The 24,646-nt window shown below is 39.7% G+C and overlaps 1 protein-coding gene across 2 annotated transcripts in view; it reads left to right on the top strand.

The window, feature by feature from the left end:
* TAF1C-like (TATA box-binding protein-associated factor RNA polymerase I subunit C-like) overlaps positions 1–24,646 on the top strand; it is a 103,953-nt gene that overhangs the window by 10,984 nt on the left and 68,323 nt on the right. Inside the window, exon 2 of one of the 2 annotated variants that reach the window (XM_067158732.2) lies at positions 17,066–17,228. In XM_067158732.2, coding sequence (XP_067014833.2) covers positions 17,066–17,228 — 163 coding nt within the window. Of the gene's footprint in view, positions 1–17,065; positions 17,235–24,646 lie in introns of both variants that reach the window. The other variant, XM_067158731.2, reaches the window with a different exon arrangement.

Here is a 24,646-nt window from a genome sequence, read left to right as displayed (position 1 = left end):
TGTAGATCTTCTATAATTTTTGGTTCAGCCCATTTTAAAAGTTCAGCTGTTATGGAGTCTTCCCCACTAGCTTTGTTATTTTTAAGATTTTTTAATGCTTCCTTTATTTTTTCCGCTGTTGGAGGTGAATCAGCTTCTAGATTTTCCCGAATTTCTGAAAATTCTAATTTATGATTTGGCTCAGGGCGGTTCAGCAGATGTTCGAAGTGTTCTGCCAGAATCGCACAGTTCTAGGCATTGTTAAGGCCAATATTACCATTTGCATCTCTGAAGTAAATGCTCCGAGATTGATAACCTTTCAGGTTATTCTTAAAGGTCTGATAGAAATTTCGGGAGTTATTTCTTACAAAATTATTCTCATTTTCTACTAGCTGCGATTTTTCAAAAGATCTTTTAACCTGCCTTATTATTCTTGTTGTTTCCTTTCTTTGTTGTTTAAATAGCTCATAGTGTTCATTCTTTCCGGAACATTTCCATTTTTTCCACTTTTTTGTTCTTTCCATAAGTGCTTCCTCACATACGTTATTCCACCATACTTTCTTTTTAGTTTTAACTGATCCAAATACTTTCTTCGCTGCACTATTAATCTGTTTAGATAATTCTGGCCATTTGCCATGCTGAGTTATTTTAATGTCTTCCTGAAAGTTTTCTATAGTTGCTTGTGTAATGTTGAGCCTATCTATGTTGTATTTCATTAATTTTCTCGGCCTTCTTTGATTCCTGCAAGGTAGAAGCTTTAGCTTAATTTTAGAGAGGTAATGATCGGAGTCAAACTCCCCACTTCTTATTACTTTAACATTCATAATTTCCTTAATACTTTTTTGAGAAATAGCTACAGGGTCCAACTGAAACTCACCTAACATCGGATTTGGGGACACCCATGTTTTAGCCTTTCTTGGAAGTTTCTTAAAGAAGGTCGACATTAATTTTAGTTGAAAGGATTTACAGGGATTAATTAGTCTTATGCCATTTTTGTTTGTTCTTTTGTGTGCTGGATATGCCCCTACTGTTTTGCTGAAAACTTTTTCTTTGCCTATCTGTGCATTAAAATCACCTAGTAGAATAACAACATTTGATTTGGAATTTTTGACATTTCATCATCTAGAAGACTCCAGAATTCTTCAGTTTTACTTGGGTTCTTGCTATTATCTTCATTTATTGGTGCATGACAGTTAACAAATGTATACGTTTTGTTCTTGCGTTTAAGTGTGAGAAGAGATAACCTTTCTGAACTAGATTTGAATTCCATAACATTATCAACTATTGCTTTATGGACATAAAAGGCGGTACCTACTAGTGCCATTCCTTTCATAATTTTGATTGCTTGGTTTACCTTTAAAGATTCTATAATTTTTGGTTTCTGTTACATTTTCATCCATAAACCGTGTCTCTTGAGTTGCTAAGATATGGATTTCATGTCTATCTAAGAAAATTTCCAGTTCTTTCTGTTTGCCGGTTTTTAGCAAGGAATTCACATTAAGAGTGCCTGCAAATAATTTCCTCTTAAATTTAAGTCTGAAAGGATTCTAAGGATGCTCTGACTCACCCTTATTGCAGATGTTGGGACTCCCCAGAACCCTAGGTCCCGATGCATTGCATAACGCAATGGTGGATTTCTCTTCCGAGCTACCACCTGGGGTAGTACTTTCATTCAGCGGACTTTCCATTCTGCAATTGAAATTGTCCATTGTACAAGGTAGGAAATTAATTCCAAGATAAGATCGGATTGTTAGTCTGAAATGATTTTTTATTCGTGCTTTACTCCACTAGGTTCTTCCGCTCTCTCCGCCGTTGGGACATTAAATTCCTCATCCGCCTTCGAGATCGTTGACCAGGTTTCACCTGTAACCCTAGGCAGAGGCCCTTACAGGTTGCTACCATCTGGAGCAAGATGGACCCAGATTTTTTTTACGAGGTTGTTACTCCTCCCCCTCCTCCTTCCCCATTACTTGCAAGATGAGGCCCCGGGTTTGGGACTGGCAATGGCGGAGTTTATTATTATTATTATTATTATTATTATTATTATTATTATTATTATTATTATTATTATTATTATTATTACTCGATGATGCCTGCTAAGGATCACATGCCAATTTCAGTTCAGTTCTTCATACTTTGTTGTTTTCTCTTCCACTCCTTCCAATATTCTTTCACCCTTTCACTATCCTGTTTCCTTCTGTCCTTGGACACTCTGCACCAGGCTTCTTGTTCAATCTTCCTTGGAATCTTTCCATACTTACTACCCGCTTTCTGAACATTTCTCTGTCCATAGTTTCTTTTTCTCTTATATTATTTCTTTCTAAATTTTTCTTTACTTCTTGAATCCAGCTGGTTGTTGCCTTTTTGTCCCAAAGGTACTTGAAAATCCTTTTTGTTAATCTGGAATCATCCATTCTGTAAATATGTCCAAAAAACTACAATCTCCTTTTTCTTATGGTTTCTGTTATGTTTTCTATGTTCCTATATATTTCATTATTAGATCTTAATTTCCATACTTCTGTTGTTTTCACAGCGCCTAAGATTTTTCTCATGATTCTCCTTTCTAGTACCTCAAGTTTATCTAATCTATAGTTTAGTACCAGGCATTCACTTGTATATAAGCATTCCGATTTCACCACTGTAGTGTAGTGCCTTATTTTAAGATTTTTAGATGGACACTTTTTGTTATAAAAATTCTTTGTGATACCACATGCTCTTTCCATCCTGTGTACCCTTTCTTCTATTGCAGATTTGTCTAAACCATTTTCTTGAATTATTTCTCCCAGATATTTGAATTTCGTTACTCTTTCTACTGGACCAGGATCTGTTGCCAAAAATTTTGGAGCATTCTTGATGTTTGTAATAAATTTTGTTTCTTCTACAGAGATTCTCAAACCTGTCTTGTTGGCAATTTCTTCCAAGATATTGAGTTGTGTTGTTGCACTTGTTAGGTTTTCTGACAATGTAGCAAAATTGCCTGCAAATGCTAGGCAATTTATTTCAATGCCTTTGTTTTTTCTCCCCAAAGTTACTGGCAAAATGTTATGCTCTTTAAGCTTTACGTTCCAAATTCTTACTATTTTCTCTAGAACACAGTTGAATAGAAGGGGGTGACAGACTGTCACCTTGCCGTACCCCTGTATTTATCTTAATAGGTTTGGATATCTCACCCATAAATTTCACCTTTGAAATTGTGTCAGTAAGGGTTTCACGTATTAAGTTTGCCAATTTAGTTTTCACTCCAAATTCATGAATTGTTTTATCTATGGTTTCTCTATCAACTGAGTCAAAGGCCTTTTTAAAATCTATAAGTCACAACAATATCTTTTGAATTCAGTATCCTGTGGCAAATTATGGATTTTAAGTTAAATATTTGTTCTGAACATGATCTACCTTTTCGAAATCCAGCTTGATACTCACCCAGTTGCTTGTCAAGTGATGTTTCTACTCTATTCAGCAATATTTTTGAGAATACCTTGTATGCAATTTGCAGAAGAGAGATGCCTCTATATTTATCAACCTTTTGTTTGTCCACTTTTTTATGCATTGGGTGTATTAGAGCCACTTTCCATTCTTCTGGAATCCTCTCTGTTCTCCAAATATCTTCAAAGATTAACTGCAGCTCTTCAATGATTTTTGACTGAAACCATTTCAAAAGTTCAGCTGTTATAGAGTCTTCTCCACTAGCTTTGTTATTTTTCAGATTGTTAATTCTTTAATTTCTTCAGCAGTGAGTGGTATATCTTCTTCCAGATTTTCAGTAGTTTGAGAGAATTCCAACTTATGGTCGGGTTCAGGGCAGTTTAAAAGTTGATCAAAGTGCTTCCAAGTATTTCACAATTCTCAGCACCGCTTAGGCCAAGTCTACCATTTTCATCTTTGAAGCATATGTTAGGCGCTTGATACCCTTTTAACTGACTCTTAAAAGTCTGGTAGAAGTTTCAAGAGTTATTTTTACAAAACTGTCTTGCATGACAGTTAATAAAAGTATTTTATTTTTTATTTTTGCAGTTCATTGTTAAAAGAGATATCCGTTCTGAGCTGGATTTGAATTCAGTTACATTGTCTAATAATCTTTTATGGACATAAAAGGCTGTTCCCAAGAGTGGCATTCCTTTCATAATTTTAATCGCAGGTTACCTTTAAAGATTCAATAATCTTTTGTTTCTGTCACATTCTCATCCAAAAATATAGTCTCTTGTACTGCTAAGATTTGAATTTCGTTTCTATCTACTAGTAGTTCTAATTCCTTCTGTTTACCAACCTTCAACAAAGAATTTACGTTCAAAGTGCCTGCAAAAAACTTATATTTAAACTTAAATCTGGGCGGATTCCAAAGATGTTCCGACTCATCCTTATTGCAGAAGTTGGAATTCCCCAGAACCCTAGGTCCCGATGCATTGCATAAGGCAATGGTGGATTTCTCTTCCAAGCTGCCACCTGGGGTAGTGCTTTCTTTCAGCGGCTTTTCCATTCTGCAATTAAAATTGTATGTTTCAAGGGTAGGCATAACATTCCAAAGTAAGATCAGATTGTTAGTCAGAAATGATTATTTTTCGTGGTTGACTCCACTAGGTTCTTCCGCCCTCTCAGCCATTGAGAAATGAGATTATTCTTCAGCATTTGAGACCGTTGATCGTTTTTATCTTGACCTCAGTTGATCCGCGAGTGCTTATTTGGCATTGCCTTATTCACACCTGTCCTGCATCTCTACAGGAACTTCCCCTATCAGCCATTGGGACGCGCTGTGTCCGGGTTGAGGTCCGCCACCCCAGTGTCTTATGCAGGGTTACATTTAGCCCCTACTTAATTCAGAGCCAAATCCCACACAAGCTAATCGGGCACGGTATTATTTATTTATTTATTTATTTATTTATTTATTTATTTATTTATTTATTTATTTATTTATTTATTTATTTATTTATTTATTTATTTATTTATTTATTTATTTATTTGTTTGTTTGTTTGTTTGTTTGTTTGTTTGTTTGTTTGTTTGTTTCTTTCTTTCTTTCTTTCTTTCTTTCTTTCTTTCTTTCTTTCTTTCTTTCTTTTGGTGCTTCGTTAGTGAGGGCCAGAAGCATAAAATTTCTGCTCCCAGGGGACTTGTCACAATTGCTTTGTCTAACCAAAGCAGAGTAAGGGTCTTTTGACACATATTTCAAGTTGTGTCCACCCTCAGAAATAGAATGAGCTGCTGTGCTGTGTTGCTTGATGTTTTGATGTTGGCAAGCCTGTTTACAACTAGCCCCTCCTCATCCTCATCCACCTTTCATGAGTATTTCTTTCAACAGTTCAGTAATACCGTCTTTTCTCTCCCACTTGGGAAGTGATTAAGTCAAGTAAATTGTACCAAAATAGATTTTGCATGGGTCAACAAGCAATAGAGAATATAATTTTTCTAAAATTAATGGTGTTTGAGATTATGATGATGGTATAGCTCTGAAATAAATTATGCTGGTATAGGGAGTGTAAGGGGTATTTTGTGGAACCAAAATGTCCTGATTAAATGTAAGAAAGTATTATATTCAACCTATTATGAATCCATACTAACCTATCCAGCTGGATCGTGGACTAAAAAAAAACGAGAGGAGAGCAGAATACAGGCAGCGAAGATGAAATTCTTAAGATGTATTGAGGGGAAGACCAGAAAGGATAGAATTAGAAATGAAGAGATAAGGAAAAGGACAGGAATCTTGAAACTTCAAGATAGGAGAGAAACAACAAAAAGCTAAAGTGGTATGGGCATATGATGAGAATGAGAGACGAGAGAGTGCCAAAAAAAGCTTTTTTAGAAAAGTTAACAGAAAAGAGACCTACCAGGTGAGTTGGCTGTGCGGGTAGATGCTCGCAGCTGTGAGCTCGCATCCGGGAGATAGTGGGTTCAAACCCCACTGTCGGCAGCACTGAAGATGCTTTTCCGTGGTTTCCCATTTTCACACCAAGCAAATGCTAGGGCTGTACCTTAATTAAAGCCATGGCCACTTCCTTCCCATTCCTAGGCCTATCTGTGTTGGTGCGATGTAAAGGAAATAGCAAAACAAAAGGAAAGAGACCACGAGAAAGACCCCAAAATTGGTGGACAGATTCAGTGTGGGAGTGCATAGAGAAGAGGGGAGGAAAACCAGAAAATGTCTTAAAAAAGGAGAAGAGTGATGGAGAGACAGGCAGCGACGAAGGTCCTTGATTTACAACACGACCCAGAAAGCTGGAAACGGGAAATGAAGATGATGATAGGGAGTTGAAATGCGGAGATTGATAGGAATTTCTTCTTCATGACACTATTTAAATCACAGATTTGAAAGCTTCCTAGACAAAATTGAATTATAATGTATATATTGAGTTAGTGCAGAGATCAATTTGGATCAAGCAAAATGCCAGAGCTGGAATTACTGGAAGCTGGCTGGACAAATGGTGTCGCTCAGTGTCCATTACTGTTTACAAGAAAGGTTCAGTGACTGAATGTTCCAAGTACAGGAAAGAAGCTCCTTCATGTGAAAGAAATTTCTTCTCCGTGTACTTCGCAATATGCCAAAGAACTTTCTAATCCTACAAATAGCTGAACGGTAGTATGGCTTCATCACTAGAGAAGGTACCTGTTCTGAATGTCTGGCAGATTATGTAAGAGGCCTTAGAATTCAGTGTTGCATGCTTCACTGCTTCATTGAATTCCCCCTGTAGGCGGGGGCGGTGGAGTCACACCCATGGTATCCCCTACCTGTCGAAAGAGGCAGCTAAATGGGCCCCAGCAGCTATTAACTTGGGAGTGTGGGTTGGCAAATGATGGGGCCCTTAGCTGAGTCCTGGCATCGCCTCCACTTGTGCAGGTTCCACTTTCATCTAACCTATCTGACCTCTCTTGGTCAACTCTTGTTCTTTTTGATCCCAACGGTATTGTCATTTTCGCGCTCTTCGTGGCTCTTGTCTTTGTAGGCCGATGTAGTCATTTTTTGAAGCGTCATTTTTCCCTCTAATTATTGTTAATAGAGGATGGTTGCCCAGTTGTACTTCCAATTAAAGCAATAATCACAACCACCACCTGCTTCATTGAATACACCAAGGCATTTGACTCGGTGAAATGGATACTTCTTGGGGCCATTCTCCTGGAAATGGGAGTCTCACAGCACCTGGTTGCATTTGTGTGGAATCTTTACCAGGGCAACACAGCTGCTGTCCATTTCAACCAAACATTATCCAGAAACTTCAGAGCGGAAGGTGGTATAAGACAAGGATTCATTCTGTCACTCATCCTGTTCAGTGTTTACTCTGAGAAAAAATCCTCAAAGAATTTGAAGGAATAATTTCTATTGGGGTTAAGAAGATCAGCGATCTGACTTATGACGCTCAGTGAACAGGAACTCCATATCCTCACGGATAAAATGGTGTTGACTAACCGGGAATATGGCGTGGAAATCAATAGAAGGAAGTCAAAGGCGATGGTTGTCCAGAGACAAAAAGCCAACTAACCCAGTGTGAGGGCACTAGCTGTTTTCGATTTTATCCGTAAATTTGTCCTCTTGTGCTCCATGATTTAATACAGGAGGAAGTGCTGACGAAATCAAGGAAGCTCTGCCATGGCCACAAAGCTGAGCAGGATATGAACGGTCCAAAACAATCCAAATAACATAAAACTGCAATTGGCTCAGTCGTTCCCCATATTCCCCATTACCACCTATGCAACTGAGACCTGGACACTGAAACAGGCAGATAAAAGAAAAATAGGGAACTTTGAGATGTTGCTTTACCAACGCATTCTCCGTATTTTTTGGACTGAACATCTTGCCAATAAGTCTGTGCTGGAAGAACAAGTCATTTAGACTGGACTTCTCAAGCAGATCAGCCAGGTTTGAATGTTGGGAGTCATTTCTACCAGGACTGTAAGGTGGCAACTGCACTGCATTGGCTTCACCAGTCAACGACCAAATCGTGTCAATTTGATGACACCTTAACACAGAGTTCAACCAAGTGCATGGGCCCCGTGAACATCGGCAAGGCGGCGTATGGTATGGTCCGATATATCCCGGTTCCAATTGTATCGAGCTGATGGGCGTGTGAGTGTGTGGTGGGTGCCTCATGAAGCTATGGATCCTGCGTGTCAATAAGGTTATGTCCAGGTGGGAGGTGGCTCAGTTCTGGTCTGGGCATTGGTCGCAATTAGGCTACATTGTCCAGCTGCAGGGAATGCTGACAGGTGCATGCTATGTGGACATTCTTTCAGACCATCTGCATCCCTTTCTGGCCCTAGAGCACCCTGATAGAGATGCCATATTTCAACAGGACAATGCGCCGTCTCACCGCTCTGTGGTAGCACGCACATGGTTGTTGGAGTACTTCAGTGAAGTTACAGCCATGGATTGGCCCTCCACGTCCCCCATCCACAGCTCTCGACGCAGGTGTAGGTTCCATGAACCCCGCATCAACTACACAAGAGCAATTGTGGGTAGCAAAATATGTGGGTCCAGATCCCTTCAGAATCAATCCAACACTTTGTAGAGTAGACGCCTCACCGTATTGCTGCTGTTTTGTGGGCTCACAGAGGACCAACTTGTTATTAACATCACATTCAGTGTCTTTCTTTGACTTTTAGCCATTCAGTGTACAACCATCCTGGGAGAACACACATCCTAAATATTTGAAATTATCTACCTGTTCCAGCTTTGTATCACCAATCTCACATTCAGTTCTCTTGGATTTCTTACCTACTGACATCAATTTAGTCTTCGAAAGGCTAATTTTCATATCATACACATTGCACGTATTTTCAAGTTCCAAGATATTGGACTGCAGGCTTTCGGCACAATCTGCCGTTAAGACCAAGTCGTCAGCATTGGCTGGATTGCTTACTACACTTCCACTTAACTGAATCCCTGCCAATTTATACCTTTCAGCAGATGATGCATGTAAACTACGAACTACAAAGGTGAAAGATTACAGCCTTGTCTAACCCCTGTAAGTACCCTGAACCAAGAACTCATTCTACCATCAATTCTCACTGCAGCCTAATTATTAACATAAATGCCTTTGATTGATTTTAATAATCTACAGTACCCTTAATCTCATAGTCCTCCAATATAGCAAACATATTTTCCCTCGGTACCCTGTCATATGCTTTCTCTAGATCTACAAAACATAAAACTGTCTATTCCTCTCATAGCATTTTTCAATTACCTGGTGCATACTGAAAATCTGATCCTGACAGCCCCTTTGTGGTTTTAAACCACACTGATTTTCATCCAACGTCCTCTCAACTACTGATCACCCCCTCCCTTCCAAGGTGCCAGTCAATACTTTGACTGGTATACTAATCCATGATATACCTCAATAGTTGTTGCAGTCCTTCTTGTTCCCTTACTTATATATAGGTGCAGTTACTGTTTCTGTCCAATCTTAAGGTACCTTACCAACACTCCATGCTAATCTTATTACTCTATGAAGCCATTTCTTTCCTGCTTTCCGACTATACTTCACCATTTCAAGTCTAATTTCATCTATTCCTGCTGCTTTATGAAAATGGAGTATATTTACCATCCTTTCCACTTCATCTAGGGTAATTTCACCATTTTCCTCCTCCCCATGAGCTCGGTTGTTCACGATGTCACCAGGAAGATTTCCCTTTTATGTTAAGAAATTTTTCAAAATATTCCTTTGACCTATCGTGTGATTTCCCGGGATCTATTATGAGTTCACCTGAATTACTCAAAATACTATTCATTTCCTTTTTCCCCCCTTCCTAAGATTCTTTAGTACTGTCCAGAAACGTTTCCCTACTGCTTGACCGAGCCTTTCCGGGTTATTACCAAAATCTTCCCAAGACTTCTTTTTTGGATTCAACAACTATTTATTTCGCTCTGTTTCTTTCATCTGTGTACAATTCCTTGTCTGTATCAGCCCTTGTTTGGAGCCATTTCTGATACACCTCTTTTTTACATTTACAAGCTGCTCTCACTTCATCATTCCAGCAAGATGTTTGCTTTTACCCATCATTACACACAGTTATTCTTAGGCATTCCCTTGCTGTTTCTACTACAGCATCCCTGTATGCCACCCGTTCTCTTTCTATATTCTGAACCTGCTCATTGTCCACTGTTCGGAATTTATCAGTAACTAGCTGATGTATCCGTGCTTCGCTATGGAATTCTACATTGTATACGGAATTCTACATTGTATACGGAATTCTAGTGTACACGTTGTGAGCAAGATTGTATCAAATTGCATAGCTCTTAACGTTACCCTAGAAACGCGACGGGGAAGTCACCAAACATCTTTTCTCATATGAAGACTGAGTTAGGGAATTTTCACTGTAATGGTAGGCCCGCTTGCATACCATCAGTCACAATCAGGTTGGGGAGTCTTCATTATAATGGTAGACACTCACTCTGCACCTGCCGTTTTACCAGAAAGACTGTCTTAGTGGTTTTCCCAACTGAAATGAACATGCATTACAATGACGTCAGTAGGAATGGCGCGATTAAAAGCAATGTTTTCATATGAAATACTCGATCAAATGAAACATCACACATTTTCTCACTTTTAACGAACAGGACTACACTGTCGGTCTAACAGTCCAAACTTCCAGAGCTGGAACGACCAAGCCGCAGACAGCTGTGATTCATGAACACTCTTTGTGTTTTTTCGGTGGGGGGAGAGTCAAATAGTGGAGATTCCCAGGGCAAAAACTATGCCCTTTTACTATTCTGTTTCCTAGGAGTACCCGATGAGTCGAAAAATATCAATTCACTACACTCGCGGCGCAAAAATCTATCTGATTTGGTGGCAATTTTTCCTCCAAGCCAGAGGAGAAACCCTCTCTTCACTAATAACTTGGAATAAAATGAATGTAGAATTTCATAAAAGTGAAGAGGAAGAAGCTTTTCTTAAGAAATGGCTCTTTTCAGGATTGAATTTTGAGTTATATAGTGAATTGTGGTGCTATAATTTGGAATAGGCCTAAATTGTTACTCTAGACCAGGCCATACTACTACTACTACTACTACTACTACTACTACTACTACTACTACTACTAAGTCAGGCTCTGCCTGAAGTATGCACACTGCTCATTCAGACAGCGCGTTAGAGTAGGGATCGAATGACTGGAATACTATGAGGAACCCGTGTGTTACGTACCAGCTGTATCAGAAAATGTATGAACCAGAGGAATGGCATGCTAAAGAAGAAAGTTATCTAACTCCCCAGCTATTTCCCTTCAATATTCACGCATACTGTCATATGCGGTACGCAGCAGTAATCCCATCTATCAGAGCACAGAGGCAGCATAGGAGACAAATAACATCACAACAAACAATGATCAATGTAATGTTATTGTTGGTTAATGTTATGCACTTTCGATCTTGTAGGCCTTCACATTTAGTTTTCTTCCGACTCTGAAATACCACTCATCATGATACGGTAAAACTGAATAAAAATCAGTGATCGGAAATTGTATTCTATACAACTTGTGTTATGTAGTACTTTTCAACAGGACCAAAAACAGGTATTTAAAAATTAAATTTCAGCCACCTTCCCCTAAACTACAATTTCATCCAGCGTGAATAAAATTATTTATAGCTTAGACTGTAGTTTCTTATTCCTCGACTCTATATACCGATTTTCATTAAATTCTGTTAACCCATTTTCTCGTGGCTCGGCATCGATGTGGGCTTAGCAACAAAAATACAAATTCATGAATATCTGTGTTATAGCTGGTACGGTAAAAATGTATAAGACATAAATGGTCTGAAATTTAATTCTATGTAACTTTAGTTATATTGTATTTATCGATATGACCACTAATAATATAAATATTTTAGATTTAACTTTTAGGCCATCCCCTAAACTACCATTTCACTCAGCGTGAATAAAATGATTTATAGCCTAGATTGTAGCGACTTATTCTCCGACTTTGCATACCAATTTTCATTAAATTCTCTTTAGCCGTTTTCTAGTGATGCGTGTACATACATACAGACAGAAATTACGGAAAAGTAAAAAGTGCATTTTCTTGTTACTGTGGACATGACCGATACAGAAATAACATTCTTTTCAAATTCTGAGCAATGTACAGACAAAACTCTTATTTTATATACCGGTATATACTTCTGTCTAATTTCCTTATTCTGGAGAGTTTCTGCCCTTCTTCGTTTGCAGACAGATTTCACTTTCTTTATCCTAGACCTAGAGATACTTAGTTCACTACAGATCAAATAGTGGTCTGTATCCTCGAAAAATCCCTGGAAAACCTGTACATTCCTAACAGATTTCCTTAATTTGAAGCCGGTTAGGATATAGTCTATTATGGATCTGATCCCCCTACCCTCCCATGTGTAGCAATGAATTGCCTTATGCTTGAAGAATGTGTTAGTAACTGCTAAACCCGTACTAGCATAGAAGTCCAGCATACGCTTCACATTCCTACTAACTTCCATATCCTCCCCACATTTACCAATCAACCTTTCGTATCTTTCATTTCTATTTCCAGCTCTCACATTGAAATCGCCCATTAGCACTATTCTATCCTTGCTGTTGATCCTGACTATGATGTCACAATGGTTCATAAAACTTGTCAACTTCATCCTCATCTGCACCCTCACATGGTGAATACACTTCAGACATTTCTCATCCTAATTCCTGCAACTGCCAAATCTACCCATGTCATTTGCTCATTCACGTGCCTAATAGAAACTATATATTGTGTGCAATAGTATTCCTGGTGAACAACCCTACCCTACACTCTGTCCTTTTCTTTTAACACCCGTCAAGTACACTTTATAATCTCCTGTCTCTTCCTTGTTATCTTCCCTTACCCGAATATAATTTACTCCTAGCACATCCAGATGCATCCTCTTTGCTGGCTCAGCCAGTTCTACTTTCTTTCTTCCATAAGCCCCATTATGATTGATAGCTCCCCATCGAATTCCATTTCGTTCGCCAAGATGTTTTTGAGGAGTCCCTCGCATGTCAGCCGTTGCCCTTGATTCACGGACAAGGAGATACGTGACTACAGCAGCCCACATTGAAAACTGGCAACCTTTAAATTTGTTGAGTAAGTTAAAGACCATGTGAGTTGGCCGTGTGGTTAGAAGCGCGCAGCTGTGAACTTGCATACGGGAGATAGTGGGTTCGAACCCCACTGTCAACAGCCCTAAAGATGGTTTTCCATGGTTTCCAATTTTCACACCAGACAAATGCTGCGGCTGTACCTTAATTAAGGCCACAGCCACTTCCTTTCCATTCCTCTGGTGTGTGATATTAAACCCGAAGAGGACTTCCATGGTGCTGCTGAACATGAGTTTTTCCTTCCAGCAAGCTCCTATCGTCACCATAAGACCTATATGTGTTGATGTGATGTAAAGCCAATTATAAACAAAAATAAGTAAGCCAAGTGCTTTAGGCAAAAAAATATCATTCAGAGTTTCCAAAGGATGCTAAGCAGCTGAGGTGTTGAACAACGATCAGCACTAGCCTCACAGTGTTCAGGAAGTTGAAGAATAATTAGCTGTGTGTTATGAAGCTTAGATATGTGCAGTAATTTTACCATTTACCATTAAATCATGAAATAAGTATGTAATAAAGTAGTATAATGTTTTAAATATCCTTTAAGTCATAACATGTTGCAATATGTTGTGAAAAACATTGTCTTGATTTTGTACTCTTTAACCCTCGGGATGTCGCGCGAGCCAGTGTAACGTCAGTCATCGCGCGCAGTGGAAAAGACTGCGCAAAATTCCATATCATTTTTGTATTTCAATTTGCTATTTATTTTTGTTATGTTGCTGTTTACTCTCTATTTTCATCATTAAAAATACAAATATTATTTATTTACATTTAAATAGTGCTTTAAAATAATACAATAACTAATGTTATGTTCTACTTAACACACATCAAAAAACATTGAAATGGGAAGAACATAGATTCACCGAATTCACAAAATTAAAATTGTAAAAAAAAGTATAGTACAATGTACGAGTAATTTACAACTATCAGTAAAAATATGTACAAAACAAAGTTACAGCCATATAAATAAGGTATACAGTCCAATGGTATAATGAAATGAAAATGAAATGTCGTATGGCTTTTAGTGCCGGGTATCCCAGGACGGGTTCGGCTCGCCAGGTGCAGGCCTTTCTAATTGACTCCCGTAGGTGACCTGCGCGTCGTGATGAGGATGAAATGATGATAAAGACAACACATACACCCTGCCCCCATGTCATTGGAATTAACCAATTAAGGTTAAAATCCCTGACCCGGCCAGGAATCGAACCCGGGACCCTCTGAACCGAAGGCCAGTACGCTGACCGTTCAGCCAACGAGTCGGACCAATGGTATAATAATAATAATCGTATGGCCTCAGCTACCGTGTGCAGACATTTCAATTTGACGCCATCTGGCTGTCTGCTCGTCAGTTTCGACGTTCCGTTTAAACCGAAACTCTCTTGGGCGTCTATGGCTGAGATTTAATGAATTTTATTGGGTAAACACCAAATGTGTCACCAGAGATCTTTTACATGTCGACATCGTACGACATGGAGTGTCAAATGGACTTTTTTCCACCCTTCAAAAATCCAACTACCTCTGCCGGGTTTGAACCCGCTATCTTGGGATCCGGAGGCCGACACTCTACCACTGATCCACAGAGGCAGCTATGGTAAGAGCAGGCTACAACAGATAGAAAGGTAACAGCAATTAGAGATTTACTGTTCACTAAAGACAACTTATTTATCATTCCTCATTATATTCGTGAGCTGACAATATCCTTAGGTAATAAAACTGTCGTCTTCATTTTCTTCATCTTCATCTGCTGTCCCCATACTGCAGGCTTGTCAGGTGAAGACAGTGTGCTCCCGGCATATGTACAGAGAGCAGGTAGCACACAAAGTCTTAGTCTTTCTGTTCCTTCTTCTGTCACAGAAGGCACTTCTCCCAGGGTTTTGATTATTCCTCTCAGGCCTTTCTTCTTCTCTTCCTGTCCCAAGAATATCCCGTAGTCTCAGCTTAATTCGTCGGGGAATATTTTCAAGAGAGGAGCGATACTGCAAGTAATCGTGGCATAGCTCAGTCGCTAGTGTCTTCAAAAATTAACGACGGCTCATGTCAACTTTGTTTTGTTGTATTATGAAACTGTTGATGCCACCTACGTTGAGGAGAGTGTAAAACAATGTCAGAGTTCATCATCTGCTCGTTCGTGACACTGTATAAGATGCTTTCAGTTTATCAACGACATCCACTCCGCCTTTGGTCAGGTTATAAAAGGTCAATATTTCAGGTTTCTCTGCCTCATCCGATTCCTCATCAATGTCATCGCTGTTGTGCATAGTCGATAACAACAACACTACATGATTTTTCTTGGGAACATACGACAACAACGTGGACACATTTCCAAAGCCAAACATGCTGCTCCCTTCCGGTCTGGTTTTTGTTTGAACAAAGACGGGAGGTATTTCCCGTTTGTTTTTCTTTATCGTTCCAACCAGAGTAAGTCTGTGGTTGGCCAGAAGACTCTGAGCTAATGGCACTGACGTATACCAATTGGTTGGCTTTATCATTACAAGTAATGAAAATCATTTTATTTTCCGTGTTGAAAGAATCTCAATAATAATATAAGAGAATTTATTGGACTATTCTCTTATATTATTATTGAGATTCTTTCAATACGGAGTATACCAATTGTCCGTGCAAATATTTTAAAACCATATTAGGCCGGCATATTTCCTATATATGGACGAAAAGGGCATCTGCCATGGAAGGCGTCAAGCATTTCGTCTATTGTGATGTATTCACTCAAAGAGTAATACGATTTGCAGTGTTCAATGAATTCCTCCCACACCTCCTGAAAAGCTGTGAATTTGTCAGATTTTTTATGATCTGCCCTGCTTGTCAAATCGTCAAACTGCAAAGCAGTCAGTAGAAATTGAAACCTTCTGAGACTCGTTGTGCGAAAAAGCTCAATACCTGTACCATCTCGAGCCCATAAATCTTTTAGATTTGTACGGGACAACTTATGTAATCCTGCCAGGTAGAGCAATCCTATTACTGCCTTCACCTCTACACGATTTGTGTCTGGGACATCCCGAGGCCTTTGGTAATTTTCTCGTCTCATTCCAATCCATAGATTTGTGTAACGAACAATTTTGTCTAGCACATCATCAGGGAAGAATAACTGCCATGATTCAATGGGAGATGTTACATTACGAGCTAAATTTAACGAGCTAGGCAAGTGCGATACTATATTATGTCTTCTGGCTCGTCCCTTAGACCTAATACAGTGAATGTCCCACTTAGTTATCTTGTCCTTTCCAGTGTACTGAGGTATTGCTCTGTTTTCTGGTAGAACCCTGTTCTCTGATATTTCCATATTTTCATCTTCAGTATCTGCAGAATCTTTGGTATCCGTGTAGTGATCACTTTCTTCAAGAAAATCGTCAATGTCATCGTCTTCTTCTTCTAAAATATTACACTCCTCTTCTGTATCATTCACATAGTCATCAAAAAGACTCTTCCTTGCACTAACTTGTAGTTTTCATAATGTTTCATTACGTTTCTTTTCCTTTTCCACACTATCAATCAATTTGTTTATCCTCTCAACTTCCTCGGAATCCATTTTCACTCACAACACAAGTAAACAGTCAAACAATTCGTGTGTACTAATAGTTGCATGTACAGTGTTAGAACCAAATTCAACAAACAGCAGTCATCACGCACGGTCGAAAGCACCGCGCACTCACATAAACATCCACAGCGTACAATAGAATAGCAACGAGGGAGCGTTACTTGGCTTTAAACAATAGAGGAAGATTACAGGGTAGATATGGTGGAGGGAGAAATCTGTCCTGCAACAATTGTAGACAGAGTAACAAAGGAAGAATGAGTGCGGTCGAAAAGACCGCGGCGCGACGTCCCGAGGGGTAAAGCTGGCATGTCTGTGTATATGTATAAAACCGTGAACAACTTATGTATTGTAGTTGTTTGTTGGTTCAAACATTCCTCTTACAGAAATTCATTTCATTTATTTAGTGAAACAATCTTTGTTATGACTAGACCATATCCTTCTAATTCAACATTTTAAAAATTGATTTATTAATTTCTTTTTGTGCAGATGGCAGACATTTTTCTGAGAGGGCTAGGTACCCTGCACCGTACTTTGAATCATGAACTCTTTCCTGGCTTTGAATTGGACTTAGATGGTGACATTAAACCTGAAGAGGACTTCCATGGTGATGCTGAACATGAGTTCTTCCTTCCAGCAAGCTCAGTTCCAAGTAAAGGTGATGGTCTGTCTTATTTGGAAAGTAACGTTCAGGTCATTCCTCAGATCTGGTTGTTGCACATTTGAGGTTGCTTCAGATGTTTATATTTTTGTGTCTCAAAAGTTAACAAACATTTAGTTCTACAATTTTTGTTGTGCACTATGGACCTCCTTGTCGGCGGCTGCCACATGTATCCAAGTAAACCTATTCTTCAGCAGTTTACATTTTTACACTTGCAATGTTTTATGAACATATTTCATATGACTTGGTAGCCAATCTTGGCATGAAACATACGTTCAAACAGATCACATGGAATGGCTGGGGAATGGAGGGGCTGAGCTTGATGGCGCTTCCATGCTTGTTGTTCATCCTCTTCACGCCGTCGTTCATCTTCAAACTCCGTAACTTATGTAGAAACAGTGTGGCGCCAAAGTGTGAGATTCTCAGCATGCGCATCCCGGGATTGAGTGTTAATTCCGGTTCTTTTCATAGTATGCTTTAGTTGATCCTTGAAATGCCTCAAGGGGGCTCCATGAAGTGTTGTGCCAGAACAGAGTTCACCATACAAGACTTGAGGAAGAACCTTGGTTTCACTCATGCGATGGATGTGCCCTATCCATCTGAGACGGTGGCCAATGATGATAGCCTCAGTGCTTGTAGCATGTGCTTTCTCAAGAACGCAGGTTGGTGACATGGTCCTCCCATTTGATGTTCAAGATGGAGCTAAGTTTTTGCAGATGGAAGCACTCTAGCTTTTTGATATCCTGATGGTAGAGGGTCGAAGTATCACAACCATAAAGCAGTATTGATATGACAACAGCGTGGAAACCATGATCTTGGTATGCATTGTAAGGTCGTTATTCATGAAGACACAATGGGATAAATTTACAAATGTCGAGTGGGCAGCACCAATTCTCCTACCCACATCTTGTAAGCTGTTAGCATTTGTTATAAGAAATGGTTGACCAGCTCCAGTGGAATATCCGCAATGAAGATATTGAAAGCTGGGAGGACCAAGTGAGTTGGCCGTGCGGTTAGGGTCATCCGGGAGATAGTGGGTTCGAGCCCCACTGTCGGCAGCCCTGAAGATGGTTTTCCATGGTTTCCCATTTTCACACCAGGCAAATTCTGGGGCTATACCTTAGTTAAGTCCACGGTCGCTTCCTTCCCAATCTAGGCCTTAACTCGCCCATCGTCGCCATAAAACCTATCTATGTTGGTGCGACGTAAAACGATTTGGAAAAAAAAGCTGGGAGGTTCAACCCAGGTGCAGGCTGTGTCAGTACTTTGGTTTTCTGAACATTAATGGAGATACCAAAACAACTGCAAGCACTCTTGAAACAACTGACTGATTGTTGTAGTTCCCCAGGTGTGAGAGCAGGTGCAGCAGCATCATCTGCATATTGCAATTCTATAATGGAGGAAATCTTAATAAGCTTTTGGGAGCAAAATCCAGCCAGATTGAACAGTCCCCCATCGAAGCGATATCTGGCCTTTACACCTTGCTTGCCTGTAGATGTCCGCATAGCATGGCTGCTAGATAAAGAGTGAATAGTGTTAGAGCAAGCACACATCCTAATTTCAATCCATGAGTGATAGGAAATGGATCAGAGATAATATTTTGATGAATGATTTTTCCAGACGTGTTATAATGAAGAGTCTTGACCAGATCTACAAAATGATGTGCACAGCCAAAGTGTTTCAGTACTATCCACATAGCTGGTCTCAGGACTGAGTCGAAAGCTTTTTCCACGTTATAGAACACTAGGTATAGAAGATCGTATCTATTGTGTCTCTGGATGTTCGAAAACCGCACTTCGACTTGGGTAGGATCCTCTAGGAAATAATCTGCAGGTGATTGAGCAAAATTCTAGCAAGAATTTTACCTGTTATAGATCGCAATGATGTACCCCGATAGTTGCAACAAACACTACAATCACCTTTTTGAAAAAAGTAACAATAGTGGCATTTTTAAGGTTACCAGGTTTTTCGCAAGTTTCCAATATTAAGAGGATAAGTTTCTGAAGTCTGATCTTTAAGGTAGACCTCTGCTTTGAAACAATTCCAGAGGAATGTTATCTGGGCCAGGAGCCTTACCAGGTTTCGGTTTACTGAAAGCAGCATTGAATTCATTGAATGTTGGTGGGAGAGCCATCCATGGTTGTTGGGGATGTAGAGGCACATCATTGAGAAAGTCTTCAGCTGCATTTGAACTCCGATTAAGAAGAGTGGAGAAATGTTCTTTTCAATGCTTTAGGATTTCTTGACTATCAGTAATAGAGGTAGCATTATCAGCAGCTTTCTGTGTCCTGGAGGAGGTGCTAGTTGGACCATATAACTCTTTTATTCCTGCATAGAAGTTATGCAGGTCTCAGCCATCAAACATACTTTGCAGTTCCTGAGCTTTCTGCTGTCGCCAGTTGTTTTTAATCTCTCTGTATTTGCCCCTGACATTTACACTTGAGTTTGAGAAAGTGTGCTTTCTTTGCGTCTGAAGATGGATCTTGAAGAAGGGATAGATGGGCTTCTTGTTCAGCATTGATTATGCACAGGATTTCTTTGTTGTTGTCATCAAACCAGTCTTGTCTTACCTTTATCTTAAAACGAATGGTTCTCTCAACTGATTCTGTGATTGCTTTCCACAATGTAGTCCATTCCTGCTCTACGTTTTTTTGTGTTAACTGGTGCATTTGCAGCATGTCAGAGATCATATTGTGGAAGTTCATGACAGTGGGACCATCCCGAAGTTTAGATGTATCAAACTTCTGCCTGGACGGGGTTTGAAAATGCCTGGATGATTTACAGCGAAGACTGATTCTAAGTTGAGAGAAGAGTAGCTTGTGATCCGTCAAGCAATCATGGACATTTCTAGCTGTCCTGGTGATAAGGACATCCTTATCACATTGTCGAGTGATGATGCAATCAAGGATGTGGCATTGTTTAGAGCAAGGGTGCATCCATGTGGTGCTGAAGTGATTAGGTAGATGAAACTGCATATTAGTTATGAAGAATTCATGTTCAGTACACAGACCGAGAAGCAGCAGTCCATTGGCATTGCAAGTACCGAGTCCTTCTTTGCCCATTATATTTTCCCATAGCAGATTATCCTTCCCAACTGTAGCATTGAAGTCATCTAGTAGGAAGAGCTTATCTTTAGTTGGTATGTTGGAGATCGTTGTGGAAAGCTTATTATAGAACTGGTTCTTTAACATCTTTATCAGCATCTAACGTAGGAAGCATAAGCAGAGATGAGAGTCGTGAAACTGTCTCCAGAGAGTGGTGTATGGAGAGTCACAAGTCTTTGACTAATTGAAGTTGGGAGAAGTTGGTGGTTAGCAACTGTATTAGTCTTCACGGCAAATCCAACACCATGAATATGACGCCCTCCATCCTCCTCCTACTGAAAGATAGTATATCCTGATTTGGATTCAATAACTTCACCTTCACTGGATAATCTTGTTTCAGTCAAAGTAGCTACATCAGTATTCAATCTGTAAGATCAAGATCAAGAGCTGTTCTTCTTTCAGTTCTGTCGCTCCCTTTCGTGTCAAGAAGTGTTTGGACATATCATGTTGTAATTATAAATTGTTCTCCGTGATTGTTTCAACAGCAGATGGGGTGACGCACTGGGTGTGGTCACCCAGCCAGACAAAAATGTGACTTCCGATGTTTAGCCCACCTTTTCTGGGGCCTTTCCCATTCGGAGTGGGCAGAGGTGATCCTAAATAGACCTGCCCAAACACAGGTGCAGGACTGAATTCCCAAGTAGTCACAGTTCTTAGAAAGACGAGCATCACACACCTGCTGCCAACGTGCAGGTCCAAACTCAAGGCTTCCAGTTTCACCCAAGAACCTGCCTCCACCGTCCTTATCCCATAGCTGTTGGACTTGGAGTGAAAAGTGACAGCTGAGGAAAGTGCCACTGGTGTGGATTTGTTTAAGGCGGATCGCAGCTTGCCAGGAAGTGACCCATACACTATGATTTCAGAATCGTTCACCACCTAATGGTGTTACTAACAAAACTTTCAGATATTTATCTTCAACAGAAACCAAAGAAATTAAAAAATATGCTTTCTGTTTTGGGTGTGATTGAGTTGCTGGAAGCTTTTACATATACAGTAGATACGGCAAAAGTAAAATCTCTGTACTCTAGCTATTTTAGGAGCTGCAGAGTAACTTTTTTTTTTTTTATTGAGGTATAAGTCTTGACAGGAATAACTACAAAGTTTAAACTTTACTTTCATTTTTATAGCCAAAGGAAATTTTTGGAAATATTTCGAGTGGGATGTTCTGGGTCTGACAAGAGAAGACCAGTAATATGGACTGGTGACGTCACCCACTATGGTCTGCCCGCTTAATCTTTGACCGCACCAAACATGAACGAGGCTTTGGTTCTAGGGTCCCCTCTCTCTTCCGCCCGTGGTGGTGTGGCATAAGGACTATGAAAAGTACGAGACGATTAATCTGGAGTCTTCCACCTCGCAAGGTTTCTGGATACATTCAGCATCTGGACTGTTCTTGAATGATTGGCCTAGGTACATAAGAGAGGAGTGACTTGCCAACGGGGAGCTGGCAGTTCAGTCAGTGAATGTGTGAGCTTAGCGTGAGCTACATCAGTTGGTGGCCGAGTGTGAGTGGAGTCTGGGTGGAGAGTGGCTGACTGTTCGAGTGTCTCTGTGGGCGCTGAGGACTCGTTCTGTATTCCTGGTAACGTGTTTGTTGGAAATATCCAGTATTCCGGTACAGTATGGAAGAGAACACTGGAATGTCAGCACAAGGCTGAGGAGGGTGCAGACAGCGAGCATCATCCTGATCCGCGACACTCGTGCGCGGGCTGAAAACTGTGGGCTGTGACAGTGGCAACGAGAAGACTGTGTGGCTGAGTGGGACAGTAGTATGAGTGACTGGAGTCTGTGCATATTAGTGTGAATGAACAGTGAGAGACTAAGAGAGAGAGCGCAAACTGTGTAATTGTGAGCTCAATAATGCTGTGTGTTAACGTGTAGTTCAGTAATTAGTTAATAAATTTTAGAAGTAGAATGCTACCAGGATCTGTACTTATTTATTTACCCCGCCAGCATGTTACAGTATTACATGTAGGCTACATTTCAGATTATTATCTGGCTTCACGGCTAAATGGTTAGCATGCTGGCCTTTGGTCCAAGGGGCCGGGTCATTCGTTAATTCCGATGGTTTGGGGGCTGGGGGTTTGTGCATCTGCAACATTAGAATTTATCATAGATAGGGCCCAATTCTCACAGATGTGCAGGTTGCCTGTAACACATCAACCCAAATGATCCAGCCATTATTATTATTATTATTATTATTATTATTATTATTATTATTATTATTATTATTATTATTATTATTATTTACTTGAATATAATCACTGTCTACTGAATATTTAAGAGCTTGATGGAATTTTTTATAAAAACTGAAAGCAAATTTACCTCTATCGTTAATTACTTTTTGGTACTCTTGCAAGATAATAACAGACATTCATTGTCATGTGAAAGGTCTTCTATGATTAGACAAATCGTAGATTATCACTGATGTTATCTGTGAAAAGTTAGAACTTAGTGATAGAAATAGCCTGTGTAGAGAAGAATCTTCATCTAGTGATGGTTAATTGGAGCATTTAGAGAATACTGTGAGCCCCAATTCTTTAGCAAGTGCAGAAGTAGGGTTCTTCAATCGCTTGCCATATGTGATTCGAGTGCGGGAGACAAAAATTGTTGATAGTAGTGGTGAGTGGTTTTCTTAAACCCACACTTTTATTTGAATGCTTCATAAATCCTATCTATCTTCATTATTAGCATTTATTTTATTACGATAATGTGTTGAACTAATATCCATTACGATGATTAAAAAATTGCTTCATGATCTATGCATTCTGACCACCCACTTAAGGCAGTTAATCCCTAGGTGATTTTCATTAGGATACCCAAGAGTTCACCTTCATCTTTCTAATAATGCATCGGAATGTATAATAGAAACTGATTTTTGAATTAGGGTAGAAAGTTATTTGAAAAGCGAGACATAGAGTATATCATTCTATTTCTCACATGTGACAAAATTGAAACTGCACATTTTTAATGGCTTTGTAGAAAATAAGTAATTTTGATGATCCTAAAAGTCTAAATGCAAGATATGAAATATCACATGCTACTGTGGTGTATTTTATATCATGTAAGAATGAAGGTCCAGAAATAGCTGATGAATTACTACATAGCCTCGATGCTGCAGGATGTGAGAAGTGGATCGAGGCAGTAGAGACTTTAGACTTCAAGGCATCCAGTAGAAAAGCCTGGCTTCTCCTGTGAAAAATGGTTTAAGAGCAAAACAACCACTCCAATTGGCTCTCCAGTATCTCCAAATAAAATCACAGCCTATATGTATCTACATCTAGAACATCATGGGATAGACAACACACTACTTGAGTCAAACAGTAACTTAAGGTACTGAGAACTACCAGTGAAGAACGAAGTGAATATTCCAGTCCATTCTCTATTGATAAAATAACGACAGCATTTAAAGATGTGAAGGTAGGTAAAGCACCAGGACCTGATGGAATTCATCCAGAATTTCTTTTGAACTGTGGCAAATACTGGAAGAAGTGGCTGGCAAATTTCTTCCCTGTCATAAGAACAGGCATAATTCCTCAAGAGATGAAGCGCTCCAAAATTGTTGCTATTCTCAAGCTAGGAAAACAGAGTGACCAAGCGGAGAGCTATCGTCCAATGGCGTTCTTAAGCACTGTTTACAAGCTGCTTAAAAGACTTCTTTACTACAGAATCATCTCCTCAATACTACTGTGGAGCAAGCTGGATTTCTCCCAAAGCGTACCTGTATTGATCAGGCGACGTCACAAATAACCTACGTAGAAGCAGGTTTCCAAAGGAAACTGAAGACATTAGTCACCTTTATAGACCTGTCTGCTGCATTCGATACAGTATAGAGACATGGCCTCTTCTACAAATTCATGAAAGTAATCCCTTGCAAAAAACAGCTTGACTTATCAACAGTATGCTAGCTAGCTAGCAAGCAAGCAGGCCCTTTCAGGTGATAAATGGATACTACATAAGTGTTTCTAAAACTCTTAGTAACGTCTTACCACAAGGCTCTGTGTTGGCTCCACTGCTGTTCAGTTTGTATATTGCCGACATGCCAAACACCGTCTCGAGAAAATTTGGGTTTGCAGGTGACTGGCTATAGCCACAAGACACCAGAATTATGGGACAACTGAAGCTACTTTAACATCTGAACTATCAAACCTCAGTAAATATTTTTGAAGGTGGAGATTGCAACTTTAAAGACAGAAACAGTATGCGTATTAGCAGATTAGCAAACAGATAACTTTCTGTCTACTTTGAAGGCCATCAACTCAAGCACGTCACCTTGGGATTACTTTACATAGAACGCTTTCCTAC

Source organism: Anabrus simplex, chromosome X (genome assembly GCF_040414725.1).
Source record: "Anabrus simplex isolate iqAnaSimp1 chromosome X, ASM4041472v1, whole genome shotgun sequence".
NCBI classification, from domain to species: Eukaryota; Metazoa; Arthropoda; class Insecta; order Orthoptera; family Tettigoniidae; genus Anabrus; species Anabrus simplex.
The sequence above is the reverse complement of the archived record's forward strand: the minus strand, read 5'-3'. Positions and strand labels throughout refer to the sequence as shown.